At 45.3% G+C, this 16,852-nt stretch overlaps 1 protein-coding gene across 4 annotated transcripts in view; it reads left to right on the forward strand.

Moving 5' to 3' along the window:
• Nucleotides 1-16,852, forward strand: part of LOC147709635 (uridine-cytidine kinase-like 1) — a 227,244-nt gene that overhangs the window by 36,938 nt on the left and 173,454 nt on the right. For all 4 annotated transcript variants that reach the window (XM_086928159.1, XM_086928158.1, XM_086928156.1 and 1 more), the window contains exon 3: nt 8,017-8,123. In XM_086928159.1, the coding sequence (XP_086784285.1) occupies nt 8,017-8,123 (107 nt within the window). The remainder of the gene's footprint in view (nt 1-8,016; nt 8,124-16,852) is intronic.

The following is a 16,852-nucleotide window of genomic DNA, read 5'->3' on the forward strand; positions in this document are numbered from 1 at the left end:
CTACCCGAACGGATTCATGAATGTAGGTACCATGGTAGGATGATTATCAGTGCCCCCTATACTGTACCCTCTAGAGGAAGCAATAAAGGTCCTCCCCCGTATTTAATCCATTTGGGATTCTGGTATCTAACAACACGATATATTTACTCTCAAGCTGCCTCAACGCTCTCTCCCTGTTCCCCCCCTCTGATGTTTTTTGGCACCGCATCAATGATAAAATATCTCCATTCGTTTAGATTTTTGTTGTGGACCAATTCAAAATGCCGGGCTACCGGATAATTGCCATCCGAATTGACCACAGCTCGTAGGTGTTGCAGAATGCGGTTAAAAGCCTGCAGTTTTGTACTGCCAACGTACCTGAGTCCACAGGTACATTGGAGCACGTATACTGCAAAGTCCGTGCAGCAGGTGAAGTGATCCCTAATCTTAATAGGGATATATATATTATTACCTACTGGCGGTTGCCAGTAGGTAGTTATAGTTAGGATTTTTTTCAATGCAAAATCTCAACATTCTATTGGGAATAACTTTGGTGCCGGTTGAGGAATCTGCCTGAAAATTTCCTCAAATTTGCCTCGCGGCGCTCCGGTCCTTCCCTGAAAGTTTGGGGGGGGATTCGTCAAGCGGGGCCGAGATAAAAGGGGGGTCCCAAAACGTGTTTTCCCCATGTTAATTTCCATAGGGCGGTCGACCACACTTTTAGCTCGAACGGCTGAATGGATTTCCACCAAACTTGGCAAAATTGTAGGGATTGGTAGCCCGATGTGCCTTTGCTATGTCTCAAGATATATGCTCCAGTAGTTTTTACGAAAATTACCTGTGAAAAAATATATATTGGGCTACATTAGGCTATATATATGTTAGAGCCCAAATGTAGCCCAAAGATGGCCACCAGAGACAAAAAAAACAAATGTAGCCCAAATATCAGCCAGATGTAGCCCAACTATAGCCCAATGACAGAATGTCCCAGAGTGTTCTAAAGAACAACTAGAGCGCTAACAGTCTTACTTATGACAAAAGTATGGCACACCTGAAGTCATCTTGATTGGAATAAAGTGTTTACACTTAAAACATTTAATTTGCAAAGGAACAAAATGAGAGGGTTCATTTTGCCATAGAAATTATGATTAGTGCTGAAGAAAGAAAAATTAGGGCACATTTTGAGTGACTTCTCAGATCCTCTTATATTTCATTAAAAAAATTCTGATATGCAGTCTCCCAAGATGGCCACCAAAGACAAAAGAGCCCAAATGTAGCCCAAATATCAGCCAGATGTAGCCCAACTATAGCCCAATGACAGAATGTCCCAGAGTCTTCTAAAGAACAACTAGAACGCTAACAGTCTTACTTATGACAAAAGTATGGCACACCTGAAGTCATCTTGATTGGAATAAAGTGGTAACACTTAATACATTTAATTTGAAAAGGAACAAAATGAGGGGTTTAATTTTGCCATAGAAATTTTATATATATATATATATATATATATATATATATTCACTGAAAAAAACATAGATTTCACACCAGTTATAGTTAGGAATTAGCATTTAAAAAACCTATTAAATTCACTGAAAAAACCATAGGTTTCACACCAGTTATAGTTAGGTGGAAATTTTACTCGCATAAAACCATTGAAATTCCCACGTTATAGTTAGTTGGACTCACTATAACTTGAGCGTGCAATGCACTGCTGATGACGTCACATATTACATCACTCATGGCATGGTCAGTGACATCACTCGTGACATCTCAAATGACATCACTGATGACATCATCCAGTGAATGTGTATCTTTCTGAAAAATAAATATTTTTTATATATGTATATCTAAAGGTTGATGGAAGAATAAATGGGTAAATAAATGTCTAAATGGATGTTTTTTTGTGTAAAATTGATTGGTTAACTGACTTATTAAATGTATCTTAGTGAATACATATATTAGCGAGTAATGTTTAAATATTTAAATATCTGTATCTGTGTCTCACTTTGTGTATAAGTGGCTGCATGGGTTGGTGAGTAGCTACATGAGTGTGTATATGGGTTATTAGTTGTTTTTTTGAGTATCAGTATCAGTGTCTGTATGGTTCGGTGGGGGATATTACTTAGAGCACAGATGCATGAATGAGTGACTCACTATTTGTACGTATTTTGAAGACGGCATGTGTGCAAGACTGTATGGGTGGATGATTGTGTGTATGGGTGGGTTAGTGAGTATGTGTTTTTATAATTGATTGTTTAAGAGTAAATATGTTTCCGTTTCTGTGGAAGTATGTGTAGTGGTGTGTATATAGCAGTGTAATCAAGTAAATGGTTTTTTGATAGTTTATTTGCATGTGTGAATTTGTGTGTGAGTAACTATATGGATGAGTATTGGCGTGTAACAGGATGTATAGGTGTAGGAGTACATATGATGAGTAAGTACATGCATGAGTGACTATATAGAACTGTTGGTGAATGAGTGGATGTGTATGTAGATGTTGGAATTACCTAATAAGTTGTTGTAATTGGTATTGGTTTCTCCTTTTTTTAAGAAAATGTTAGTTTCTATTTTTGAATGTGTGTGTCAAAGGTTATTTTATGCTGATAGGAGGTCTGCCACTTTGTCACAAGGATGTTGTCATCAGTGATGTCATTTGAGATGTCATCAGTGATGTCTTGAGTGATGTCACTGACCATGTCATGAGTGATGTGATATGTGATGTCATCAGCAGTGCATTGCACGCGCAAGTTATAGTGAGTCCAACCAACTATAACGTGGGAATTTCAATGGTTTTATGCGAGTAAAATTTCCACCTAACTATAACTGGTGTGAAACCTATGGTTTTTTCAGTGAATATATATATATATATATATATATATATATATATATATATATATATATATATATATATATATATATATATATATTTTAATGTGTGTGTGTATATGTACATATGTATATATGTATGTGTATGTATATAATTAGATCGATATCCCTTTCCGGTCTTGGCGCCCTGTTTGTAAGATTAATTCGATCTGTGGCAAAATGTATGAAGAAATGCTTTTTAATTAGCCTTTATGCCCGTAGTCCCTTTATTGCCTGCATACGTTGCACCGGATTGATTGCTACTGCAGCGTTTTGAATGGTTTTTAACCTGGACATTAATTTACTGAAAGTGTGTTGTGAACTCCGTATTTTACAAACCATGCTGGATGTTGTAGTATTACAGGCCTACTGGGCATATCGAGAAACTGCACATAGAGCATGTGATTACTTGCCATAGTAATGCTCTTCACCGGTGATCCAGGCTCGTGTATTGAGCTGTAACGCGTCAGGACTATGTTCAGAAGATGCTTCTGCCCCTTTCATTGTGTGGATTAAACAGATAGAATCCAAGGTTTTGCCTTAGTGCTCTGTTTTGTAGACCGAGAGAGATGGATCAGGTTTCAGTGGAAAATGTTGCGGCAGTAGCATGCACCGTCCCTTTAAATGCAGAAACCACAATGCAGAGTGGGCTTACAGAAGTAGCTCGTCGTGTGAATTCACGCCCCTCTATGGACTTTCTTGTCCTGAGATGTGTTAGTCCGAGTTCGTTTTTCTGCAGGTCTGATGTACAAGTGGAGCTTTTTGAGATCTGTGGATGCATATTGTTGCCTAAACACACAATATAGTAAATATAGCAGCTCAGTAGGTGGGGAACTCAGGTGTGTTTGTAAGAATGAGCCGTCAGAGTGCTAATACTACTGGCAGGAGCTAAGTATGTTTAAATTAATCTAAATTTCAATTTCTGAATTAATAAGTAAAGTGTATAATTAGAATCTCTCTCTCGACATGTGTGTGTGTATATGTGTATATATATATATATATGTATGTATGTAAGGTAGATGAGATTTACCCGAGGGAAGGGAAGCTGCCGAGCAACTGATATGACTGTGATTGTGAGTGCACTTCGCAGCGCTGGTTCTTTGTAATGAATATATATGTATATAGATAGATACAGTAATAGCTATATCGATAGAGATGCCGAAAAAGCGCTTAGACGCCTCTTCAGGGGTAGTAAGCTCTATATAATGCAATTACGATACAAGATAGAGATATAGATATCTAGAGGGATCTCTGGAGAGATCTCCGGAGATATAGAGAGATATCTATAGAGATATAGATTTTTTTTAAATGGCTGGCTCTAATCACTCGGTAGGGTTTTCCTTTACCAGTTTCTCATGACTGGTAATATTAGTTCAGTGGTTTGTTAGTTTAGCTCACAGCGTAATTAACAGTTTACACCATTCCCAGATATGCAGACATTGGTGGGTTCAACTTCACCTTTATATAAAGATAGTGCAAATGTCCCCAATGTGACCTGGCAGGCCCAAAACTGCTCCACCTAGGCCAAAGCCCTCTTCAACCGTGCCCCGGGACAGAGGGCCCTAGTTAAGACTTGGGCAGGGCTACCCGAGCAGGGCAGCCTGGAGGTGACAAACATGGCACACGAGATGGCGCAGTGCCCCCAGAAAACCGAGCTTCCCATTTCTTAAAGTGGCTCCATCATTCTGCCCCCCAAGCAGTGCCTATGTCCCCAGACAGAGCTGTCCGGTCTGCTCTATGCATCACAGACCCAGCCTGTCCTCCCTCTTGGAAAGGTACAGTCTCATCCTGGCTTCATTGCAAGTTCCTGAGTAATGTATCTGGTTGAAGGACTTGTGGCATGCTCTCTGTCTCTCTGCACACTGCAGCTCTCATGATCAGTGTCACCCTTCAGGTTGTTCATGGGTTTTGTGTTGTCATATCATTATATAGCACTTTCTATCCCTGCCAAGATCATATGTACTCTTATTTGCATCTTCCCTGTTTTATGGCTTGAGATCCCAAAGCTGTGATTGACATTGGGGTGCACTTTGCATGTCGCATTCACGTGTGGCAACTGTTGGCACTAGTGGGCTTTATGCAACTCGTAAGTGTTGTCAGGATGAATTGCAGATGGGCGTTTTTACAGGTAGGCAGGAGAGAAAGGTATTCAAAGTGCAGGCTCCAAGGTCAGCAGAGACCAGGGCGGCCTCGCACAAAGCTCTGCACACCATTTTAGGTCGCAACACAGGTGGAGCCACAACGGATTTCAAGAGACACTGTTGCATACACACAAGCGTTGCACTCAGCCTCAACTTACACCATACACGCCCCCCCAGCATGAAGTCCTCCCCCACAAAGTGCTAGAGTGCACTGGTGGTGGATGTGTACCGCTATCTGCCTTCTTGCAGCAGAGCCTCTGTGAGACTGCTCCCCCCGGCCTTGAGGTGATCTTTGCGAGGTGTGGCCTGTGCTCTGGGGCTCCATGTATATTTCACCTGGGCTGCTTAGAAGCAGTCCGGGAGAGGCGGCTGTTGGCCATGGCATGAGCTGAGCATGTGTTGCATACACCGTTTGTGATTGGTAGAGCTCTCCCATAATTCAAATGTGGGAGGACAGCTAGTTGGTCGATTCTGATTACAAATGCAGGTTAATTTCCCCAGAAATGGGTCCCAAATCTTTCTTCAAACCAGGACCGAGCTGCGTTCCTTTGCTGTTGAGAATGACTGTCTTCCAGAGGTGGGGTTTCCCTGACCGCTTCCTTCTTGCCTGTCTCGGGCAAGAATCTTGGGGAAGGTGCTGCTTGACAGCCCTGCCATGAGAGTTTCCTGTGTGCAATGGAATAGGACACTGGACAGCGCCCTCCAGTAGAGACCTTTGTATCGGAGTTCAGCAGCTCAGCTGCTCGTGAGGGTCTGTGGAGCTGGTATGTCTGCATCTCGAGGTCACCCAGGAAACCGAACCTCTGCCTCCATCATCCAGGACCTGCTGAAAAAGCAGCAGATGTTTGAGCATGAACCACTCTTATTCCAGGCCCTTGCCCTGTGCAGAGAAAAGTGTGTGCCTAGAAGTTATCTCCAGGCGCAACAAGGACCACCTCCATTTTGGCCTGGCAATTCGAAGTAGTAACGCAGAGATGTTGCCCTGAGTCCTTTACAGTTGACCCTGCATCAAAATCCCTCAAAGCGTCCTGGAAATACTTTTCTTTGAAAGCCTGGTCTGTTGCCTCCAGCTTTGTGCTTGCTGGGGAGGTTGCCGGAGTCTGTGTTCCTGTGCGTGTGGGAATCTTCGCTACCATGGAATTCCAACCAGATTCATTTATGAAGTATAAGGCATTTTTCAATAACTTCTTGCCTAGATTTGTTGGACAGGCACTAGAACCTGTGGTCCCTACTTTCGGATCAGCCTGTTGGGAACTTCCATTGACTGTGCCCAGACGCAGGGCAGCGGGCACTGCACATTGTGCCCATTGCCCTAAAAGTAACCCCTCCACGGGTGCCAGGCTCGATGGGGTGCCTCGCAGCTTTGGACAGGCCTCGAGCATCACTGGAGCTGTATCTCTTCATGGCAGATGTGTGGATACCTCAGGACACTCGTAGTGCCGGTCACCAACCCCAAATCAATGTTTGGCGAGCAGCAGGAAGCCTCGGAGGAGAGCAGCCCCTCTAAACCAAGTAAACAGGGCTTGATAACCAAGGCACCAGCAGGCTCCCAGGTTGTTTACACAAGGAGACTCTTCAGACAGCCGAGCACGAACAGTTTGACTAAGTCAATTTGACTCGCGCAGCTGGGGTGATTGATTTAGTCAAATAGTGCTCTTACTCGTCTGTCTGAAGCTTTGTTTTTAAGCAGCCTGAGCCTGGGGAGACCTGGGATACGCGTTGGGCTTTGAAGAGCAGCAAAGTGAACTTCTAACCTGTTGAAAGCCCGGATAAGAACTTACTGTTGGGGTTGAGAGAGCAAGGGCTGGTGCGACTCAGTGCGCTTGATGCCTTATCGCAACATATGGTCATTGATTTGTAAGTGTTTGTTCCGTGCTTGATTAGTCCAGTGGCGACCATGAACACTTCCGTCCGGTAACATTCGCCATAGACTCAAATATTCGTGTTCGGCACGTAAATGCTGTAATGAAAGTTGAGGTCTGTGGCTATGAAGGCCCTGGTGTTCTGGTTGTCTTGGTTTATCTTTATTTTCTGTTTAGTATTAAGTTGCATGTGCATAAGAGTAATTTTCTTTTCTATAAAGTAAAGCACCGATTGGACATTTAGTTATTCGGGGGAGCTTTTTTCTTGTGTTTTGACTCTTAACTCTCATCCGGACCTTGAGTTGCCCTTTGACCTCTCTGTCTCGTTTCCATTGAGAGTAAAGGGCCAAACAAGGGTTTGTGATCCGTCATTTTGGGGTCCATTAGCAATGGGGGCTGGGACGCCAGTGGTAAATGGCTCCAGTGATCGAAATTCCAGTCTAGTAACCTCGGATGGCCTGGGACCACATGAACTGGTCTTAGTGGGGCAGCCAAGCATGGGCACCTTGGGCGCTGGGTCCAATCTCCTCCCCACAGCCCCCTAGAAAGCAGGGTTCGATCATAAAGGGCCTCTCGTGCTGCCTCGTGACTACTGCCTGAGATACTGTCCTCTCAATTCTGCCTGAAGACAGCGACAGTAAAGTGAGTCGAGTTTATGTTCAGGGCTTGCCCATGAATATGTGCTTTTTCTTTATTTTTTTACATATCCGGATTTTCAAATCGACCACAAATGAAGAGAGACTCATTATAATAGCAAGATGTATTGCGTTACAATCCTCGATGCCTTTGAGTTGCCAACAAGAGTCATCCTTTTACTTTTATGCAAATGCAAATAAAACTGAAGAGGCTAAATCTCAGAAGAGTAAATCATCTTTAAAATAAAACCGACACATAAAGGAATATCGAATATATTTTCATGCCCAATGTATGGATCTCTGCCCTCTTTGCCGCAGTGTTTTACACAGTCTGCCTTGTGTCGATGGTTGTATTGGCAGCCGACAATCTGCCGCTAGCATGTTCTCATTGTGCTATTGTATCAGTGGTATCCTTGCTCCTGCTATCCCTGTGTGCAGTTCCATGCCAGATAATAACATTGAACACACAGATCCAGTCCCCTTGCAGCCCCTGGAAGCAGATGTGATGGTGTCTTTTCTTTCCTCTTTCCCCAGGGCTCTGTGGTGGAAGTGCTTCTGGAAAGACCACGGTCGCGAATAAGATCATTGAAGCCCTGGATGTCCCCTGGGTGGTGCTGCTGTCCATGGACTGCTTTTATAAGGTGACGACCATTTAGGAACCCTCTGCTCTTGTATTGTATTTGCGATGAAAGGAGTAGGGCGGCACAGAACGTGTTGCTGGTATTTTGGTCCCTGTGCAGCGAGGCCTTTGTAAATGAGGCAGACATTGGCCAGGCCCATTGCTATGTCTTTTTGTTACGTGACGTGTGTTAATAGTTGCACAACGTTTTATCTGTTACCGCATCCCCCGCTGTTCTGTAAAGGAAATCCTACAGTGAACCAACATGTCCTGTGCTCCAACAATATGAAACTATTGCATTAGCAGAGTTAAGCGATCATTTTAAAGAAGTGTTATGAAAAGGAGTCGGAAGATGAAGTTTGCAATGTAAGTGAGGATCTGAAAAAAATATATACAGCAAAACATCTCATATAACATACTATTTATTTTTATTTATTTATTTTGAAAGTTTTATATAGCGCGAACAAGATCTTCGCAGATATCAGAGCGCTTTACATAGGTGAATAGCAGAATATACACAGAAACATCTATAGTGTTAAAAGTACAGTGAAATGATATCATAAACAATCAAGTAGTCAATTTCAAAGTCATACAGAAAAGCAAAGGGTTCGAACAAGTAGTACAGATGAGCACTGAGTCTTTGAAGTTGATCCCCAGTAGTGTTTCAGGTGCATTTAGCCATGAGGATCGCTTTTACTTCTTTCTTGAAAAGAATGGTAGATGGGATGAGTCTGATTTCAGGGGGGAGTGAGTTCCAAATCCTGGGAGCCATTCCTGAGAAAGAGCGTTTGTAGGTTTTTTCTTTGCGGAATCTTTTAGGCTTTAGCAAAAGATTGTTTGTGCCTCTAGTGTTTCTGGATCCTCCAGAAATCGTCAGCTTCTGAGCGAGGTATCTAGGTGAGCTAAGGTGGACAGCCTTGTGTGTCAGACAAGCGATTTTCAGGTGTATCCTGGCTTCAAAAGGCAGCCAGTTCAGGGATTTGAAGTCAGGGGAGATGTGTGAGTGTTTTTTTGATCCAGTGATAAGTCTCGCTGCGGCGTTTAAAGAGGCTCTTATGGGTGCCGTAGTAGCTTGGGGGAGACCGCAGAGGGCGGTGCTGCCGTATTCTATTCGAGGAATGACAAGTGATTGTACCGCAGTTTGGAAATCTTTGGCTGGAAGGAAGGGTTTAAGTTTCCTAAGGGTGTTGATTTGGAAATTTGCTCCCTTAGTTGCTTTGTTGATGTGTTCCTGCATGCTGAGATTGGTGTCGAGTGTTATGCCCAAGGATTTTGCTGAGTCCACGATGGTGGGTTGAACATTGAGTGCCGTTAGGTGTTTAAGCCATATTTGTGCGGTAGTGATCTTCGCGGGAGGTGAGATCAAAAGGAACTCTGTTTTGAGGGCATTAAGTTTGAGATGATTAGCGGCCAACCAGGATTGGGTGCTACTGATCGTTGAATTCAAGAGTGTGATGTCATTGGGTGATTGAAGTTTGAGATAAAGTTGGGTGTCATCAGCATACATGTGGAAGTGCACATTGGATTCTTGTAGCAAGGTGGTGAGAGGTTCCATAACTAGGTTGAACAGAGTTGGGGATAGGGAGGACCCTTGTGGTACGCCTAGCGATACAGGTCTTGGCGCGGACATCAAGTTGTTGCTCTTGAATTTCTGCGACCTGTTATGCAGAAAGGACGTGAACCATTTGAGCACAGTTCCAGATAGGCCCATTCTTGTGTTTAATAGGTCGAGTAGATTCTCATGTTTGACGGTGTCAAATGCGGAGGAGAGATCAAGGAGGATTAGGAGGCAGGTATCGTTGTTATCTAGGATTTGGAGGGCGTCATCGATTACGTGAGTCATAGCAGTTTCAGTACTGTGATTTGCTCTGAAGCCTGATTGATGAGAGTTGAGAAGATCAAACTGAGTAATGTGTTTAGACAATTGTATTTGTACGCATTTTTCCAGCAGTTTGGCAAGAGTCGGAATGTTGGTGATGGGGCGGTAGTTGTTGAGGTCTGAGGGGTCGGCTGTAGGTTTCTTTAGCAAGGGCGTGACTTGCCCCACTTTGAGGGAGTCGGGAATGGACCCTTGTTGAAGTGAGCTGTTAATGATTTTAGTCCAGAGTGGAAGGAGCGACGGGGTAAGGGCTTTGACAGCGTTAGCAGGAAGGGGGTCCGTGAGGTGGTTGGAAGGTTTCAGTGTGCTGAGCAGTTTGCCAATTTCTTCTTCCGTGTAGGTGACAAAGGTTGACCAGATGGCATTGTTTTTTGGTTTAGTTGGTGCTATGTAGAGGGGTTTGGGGTAGCGGCTTGCATCCATGAGAAGGTCATTCTTTATATTGTCAGTTTTTTGGATAAAGAAAGAGGCGAAGTCTTCACAGGAGGGAGCTTCACCCATAGTGTTGAGAGGTTGGGGGTGTTCTTTGGATTGCGTTCGGATAAGCTCAAACAGCTTTCTCGGACGATTTTTGGCTAGGTCAAGCTGACGGCTGAAGAAGACTGATTTTGAGCGTTTTATTTTCCTGAAGTAGGCATTTCTCTTTTTCTTCAGGGTTTTTAGGTTCAGTGCAGAGGGAGCTGATCTCCAGGTGCGCTCTGCCATTCGCATGGCGCGTCTGTCGTCATTGAGACTCCCGTCGTACCAGGGATTGGAGATTTTTGCGGAGGCTTTTTTTAGCTGCAAGGGTGCGACTTCATTAATTATTGAGGACATAGTATTAAGATAGTGATCAGTCAAGGATTGGACGTCCTTAACGCCAGTGGGAGGAAGTAGTGAATTGCAGCTGTTGGGGGGCAGAGGGTTTGAGTTTAGTTTTTTCATGTCTCTTTTCCAGATTTTGGGCCTGGCGGATTGAACAGGGTTAAATTTAACTTTTACATTGATGAAGAATGTGATAATGTGATGGTCGGACCAGTCACAGGGTTGGATAGATTCGAGATGGATAGAGGCTTCTTTGGAGATGATAAGGTCGAGGATAGAGCCTTTCTTGTGAGTTGGACTATTGCAGATTTGAGTGAGGTCAAGGGCGTTAAGGAAATTCTTCAGACCTTTTACCACCGCATCATTGTGATCGTTCCAGTGGAGGTTGAAGTCACCAAGGTATATTTGTGTGAGTTGTCGCCCGGAGTTGGTTGAGATCATATCCATGATTTGCTGGGAGAAGGTAAGGTTGTCGCCGGGTGGGTGATACACGCCGTGAAGAGTGCAAATCGGTTTGCCCTCACTGATAATATTGAGGCAGATGTATTCACAGGAGGTTGGGGAGGGTAGGGAGGGGGAAGTTACTTTCAGGACAGAGAGGTTGCGCCTGTGTATACATGCGATTCCGCCACCTTTTTTATTGCCAGTCCTGTCAAGTCTGGTGATGTGGTAGTTGGGGGGAACCAGAATGTCCATTATAGGTGTAGAAGATTCTGTTAGCCATGTTTCAGTCATGATGATTAAGTCAAGATCCAGTTTTAGGATGAGATCGGCGATAGCGAAGGAGTGTTTTGCGGCTGATCTGCAGTTGAGGAGAGTGCATTTGAGACGGGGTGTGTCGAGGGAGGAAGGGGGTTCTAGAGCGAGAGGGACTTTACTCAGGTTACTATGGATAGCTATTCTGTTGTTCAGTGTGGGGGGTCTAAGGGGATTGGAGTGAATCGTGGGAATGGCAGTGAGAGTGTCGGGTGTATTGCTATGGGGAGCTGGGTCGTAGGAGCGGAGGAGGGCGATTGTGTCTAGGTCCGAGAGAGGATTACAGGAGCGATGGGGGCGGTTTTCGCGGTTGTGAACAGGGATTGTGGTCCAGTGCGGTGGGAGTCGAGTGCGAGAGTTCGCCACCCGGGTGGAGGACCAGTTGGGAGGGGAGGTGATGGTGGAGGCGCGTGCGGGCTGTCTGGGATGAGTGCTGAGTAGTTGTTTGATGATGTGAATGTCTTGTTTGATCTGGTGCTCTGTTACAAGGTACCGATATTTGTTTCATCCTTAAGAAAGCCTGTATGCAGTGCACATCGTTACTTTTTAGGGGGGAAAAACTACAAATTCAACATCTTATGACCACAAAAAAAAAAGAAATCATCCTGCAAAACTGTTAGTGAATGGCACACTGTATTTACACTTCATAAATACATTTTTAAAAAGCCTTAAACCGGAATTAAAATGTGTGTAAGTGAATACATCAAATGGGCCATGCTGTCTGTAGGTTTAAGAAAAGCTCTGTTTTGATCCCCATCACCACAAACCTATGGGAACACAAAAGGGACAAAGTACAAATCTATGAAATGTAAAGGCCTAGAGGGACAACCCATCCAAACAAAGGGAAATCACTGGCTGAAGGTGGCTGAGTAAGAGACCAACCTCTCTCCTTAGAATCTACTTGGCCTACTACCTGGACACTTCCTGTTTTTCTGTGTTACAAGAAGTCAGTCTCTTGGAGGTAAAATTTAAACTTACTTAACGAGATTGTCCACGAATATTTGTGAAGGCAGCCCATTTCAGATAGGGTTTTAAGCCTCATTTGTTCTGCATTTTTGTGACATCTCTTCATCTAGCCTAAGGAATTTAAAGTAGGCCATGGATTTCTAGGGCACCTCTGGGATTTGTCGGAGGACCCCATCTCACCAGGGCGAACGTTTCCTGTTGTCTTTCCTCAGAAATAGTGTTTTTCTATGTTTAGGGCTTTACCTCCCAGAATATATATGTTCGTCAAATGACTGCCCAGGACTTGAAATCTAGTAATCGTATTCTTTCAATTCAATTCAAGGAATCTTTATTCGATGATTAAAAATCACCATAAAAGCACATACATATTTACATGAATAAAGTCATTAAACATTTTCAAGATCCCGATGCTAAAATATTAATATTAACATGAGACACAAAACGAAGGAAGAGTGTATAGGGGTAGGGATAGGAGGAAAAAAGAAAGACACATGGAGGGTTTGAATGGTTGATTCCCGTGATCTATTCTTTCCTTGACATATATAAGTAACAGTTCCAGCATCTCTGAAACTCACCAATATGCAATCCCCTGTTATGGATTTGTATGTTTTGCCTACCCAAGGCACCCTTCTAACCATTATGATTTCATTATTTAGATATACCGGGAGGGGTCTGTTCACGTTCAACCACTTGATTACCCTACTTTTTAGAGAGCAAAAGTCCTCCGCTTCGCCCGCTTCAAGTGGGGGGAACGCCAGCCATGACTACCGTTTAATCATTTGCCTCTGGAGGTAGATTAGGCCTACGTGGCCTGGGGGGAGGCTTCATTAAAGGTGTTGGAGCAATGCTGTCAACGGGTTGTATTAAAGAGACTGGGTCTACAGGGGAGGATGACCTGTTGGAGTTAGGTGGCTTGGCTGGTACAGAGTTAGTCCTGGGGGGTTGTGGAGGGGCCTCGACAGTGACAGCCTGTGAGGGGGCTGAACTCGCTGCCCTATTTGAGGGCTGCTGGGGAGCCGTGGGAGTGGGAATAATCTCAGGAGATCTACCCTGGAGACCAGCCGAGGTTTTCATACTGTTTAATGTAGCCTCCAGGATGGTGAGTCTGATCTCAACCTTTTTGATGCTCTCGCTGATTGGTAATAACGACCTGAGCAAGAATTCCAAATTACCTAGCGGAACAACAGAAAGGGGGACACTAGCGATATTATTTCCTGTGTCATTTATCAAAACTGGAGCAGTAGCAGCCTGTACAGTGGGTTTAGGTTGTACTTCATCCGCTAATCTCTCAGTGGGTGGGGGGAGTTTTGATGTCCTCCCAAACTCAGAGTGAGGGATTTTTGATTTGTTTTTACCCTGAGCACCCCTCGACTTCCTCCTACGTTTATTCGGTGGTGGCCCATGTACCCCTTGCGCAGTGGCTAGCTTGGGTTTGGCTTTCCTGGCTTTGGAGGCTGGGGGGGGGGGGTTGAGAAATTCGATAGTCACCCTGCTTGGGCTTGAGCTATTGGCGGGGGTTAAACTCGTGGTAGGGACCGGTGGGATATTAGTACAATCCCTCAGCAAGAGGGGGACATAGTCTATTGAAGTTGGCTCCTCACTAAGTGAGGTCGAGTTTTCACCAAGGGGCCTATGTTTCAGGTTATCTATAGAGCGTCTGCGCTCCGCCCTGAGCCTGATCAAGGTGCTCTCCTTATCCCCATCTCCCGCAGCCCGGGGGAAATAATTATCTAGGGTCCTATTTTTAGCCCCTCCCTGCTTCATGGGGGTACCCTCCCTTGCCGGTGAGGGCATTTCTACCTAAGATAGATAATGGGCTCAGGAGAGCTATATCAGGTATTAAGACCAATACTCGGGTATCTAACGCAAGAGGGTAGGCCCAGCCCAGCCTACTTCGGCCTATGACGGCCTTAGACGGTCCCGCCCTTGTCCCGGGCTTCTCCCGGCGCGCTCCCGCGAAGCGGAAGCCCTAGGTACTATTATGCAAGCTACAACCCACTCATAGGCTGATAGGGGGGTGGGCGTGGCCAGCGGGTGAGCAGCCCAGGTGACTTCAATCGGGCGCGCAAGGACTCCTGGACACTGGAGTCCCGGCATCTATGCTCGCAGCCCCGCTAACACTATCGCCTGGCCCGTACTCCTCACCACAAGTTCACGGTCAGCAACAGTTCCAGGGGCTAGACGCTGCGGGACCCGCGAAGCGGGCCTGGCGTGCGCCGCGGTTATCCCAGGTGCAGAACTCGTAGAGACGCTAAGGAACAATCCAGCAACAGGTAGGGCGTACACGCAGCATCCAAGAAGGTTCCCAACAAGCTGAAGGCAAGATTTCCTTTTCACTCCGTTGGCGAGGGGGCGTGGCCAGCGGGGAGAGCAGCCCAGGTGACTTCAATCGGGCGCGCAGGGACTCCTGGACACTGGAGTCCCGGCGTCTATGCTCGCAGCCCCGCTAACACTCGCCTGGCCCGCACTCCTCACCACAAGTTCACAGTCAGCAACCGTTCCAGGGGCTAGACGCTGCGGGACCCGCAAAGCGGGTCCGGCGAGGCGCCGTGGTTATCCCAGGTGCAGAACTCGTAGAGACGCTAAGGAACAATCCAGCAACAGGTAGGGCGTACACGCAGCATCCAAGAAGGTTCCCAACAAGCTGAAGGCAAGATTTCCTTTTCACTCCGTTGGCGGGGGGGCGTGGCCAGCGGGGAGAGCAGCCCAGGTGACTTCAATCGGGCGCGCAGGGACTCCTGGACACTGGAGTCCCGGCGTCTATGCTCGCAGCCCCGCTAACACTATCGCCTGGCCCGCACTCCTCACCACAAGTTCACAGTCAGCAACAGTTCCAGGGGCTAGACGCTGCGGGACCCGCGAAGCGGGTCCGGCGAGGCGCCGCGGTTATCCCAGGTGCAGAACTCGTAGAGACGCTAAGGAACAATCCAGCAACAGGTAGGGCGTACACGCAGCATCCAAGAAGGTTCCCCTGCCCAGGACTTGAAATCTAGTAATCGTATTCTTACTTTGGAAGGTTTAGCCGGCTGCCATTTTGTTCCGTGGCCACACACCATTCATTATTCAGTTTATACAGCTAATGACTATTTATAAAACTCAAGCCGTTAAGGGCTAGTTACATGCAGTGAGTGCAGCCCTTTTATAAAATAAAACTACATGCATGGGGTCCAAAGTACAGTATGTCATTTGCTTGTTTCCTGCAAATGACAGTCAAACGGAATAGAAGTTCAATAAAAAATAATCACATTGTCACACATGAACATTAGCTGCCAAAAATTTTAGGGCACAAGAAGCTTGCTGCATTGTCAATAGGACCCTGAATTACCCCACCTAAGCAGGCCCTATATACATGTATGAGGGTTTAAACTGATAAGTGAAAACAGACCTGTGCGCAATGTGAAATGCATCACCAAAACGGCTAGAAAGACAAAAATGCTCTCGAATTGCACCTTTAATCTTCTCCACAAAATGTAAAGAGGCGGTTAGTTCCTGAAACTAGTGAGTCTGGAAGTCAAAACTGCTTTTTAATGACCCAAAGGCAGTGTTAAATGTGATCTTGCTGTTCGATGTATATTTGGTAATGATTTGCAAAGGCACTAATTTATCTGTCATTTTATTCAGTAGGAGTCAATAGAAATGGCATATTGCTTTTTATTCACATTTCTAATACCGTGGGTTCCGTCGGCGGAGTAAAGGCAACCAGACAGTCAATTCTTTTAAATGAGCCATCTCTTCTAGTAATGTCGATGTCTTTGTATTGGATGTGGGTAAATGAACTCAGTAAATCAATGACCAGAAAGTGTTTTAAACTTTCTTTGGAAACAAAATGCTCAGAGTTATGAAAATCTGATTGACCTTCTTCCCTTATTTGACAAACAGGAAGATGATGATTGCGTTTTAGTTGTTACTTTTAACTGCAGATTCCTCGCCTGGTGATCTGTCCAGTCACAAGACTGAATCCGAAAACTCTTGCAGTAACTCTTGCTTGTCACTAGGGTGTGTCATCTGCCTCAGTCACCCCTCCATCCCACCTCTGGACATAACCACATGGAACCGTATAGAGACTGTACCCCTGCATGCTGACGTCACTTCCTCTTATTACACGCTCTTTGCAGAGGATCACAAGCACATCTTTTACTATTGCCTGTACTCTTGCCAAATGCACTTTGTTTACTCAAAATTGTTTTGGTGATGTGCAGGTACATCTCCAAACTGCAAACAGTGTTGTGCGTGCTGGAATCATGTCAACTATGGACCTGCCCGACATCTGCCTTTGGTGTCTCCGCAGCAAACAGGGCTCAAAGTCCTGTGATACATGCTCCCTGATGAAGCCAAGAGCAGTCAGG

The sequence above is a fragment of the Lissotriton vulgaris genome, chromosome 6, assembly GCF_964263255.1.
Source record: "Lissotriton vulgaris chromosome 6, aLisVul1.2, whole genome shotgun sequence".
Taxonomy (NCBI): Eukaryota; Metazoa; Chordata; class Amphibia; order Caudata; family Salamandridae; genus Lissotriton; species Lissotriton vulgaris.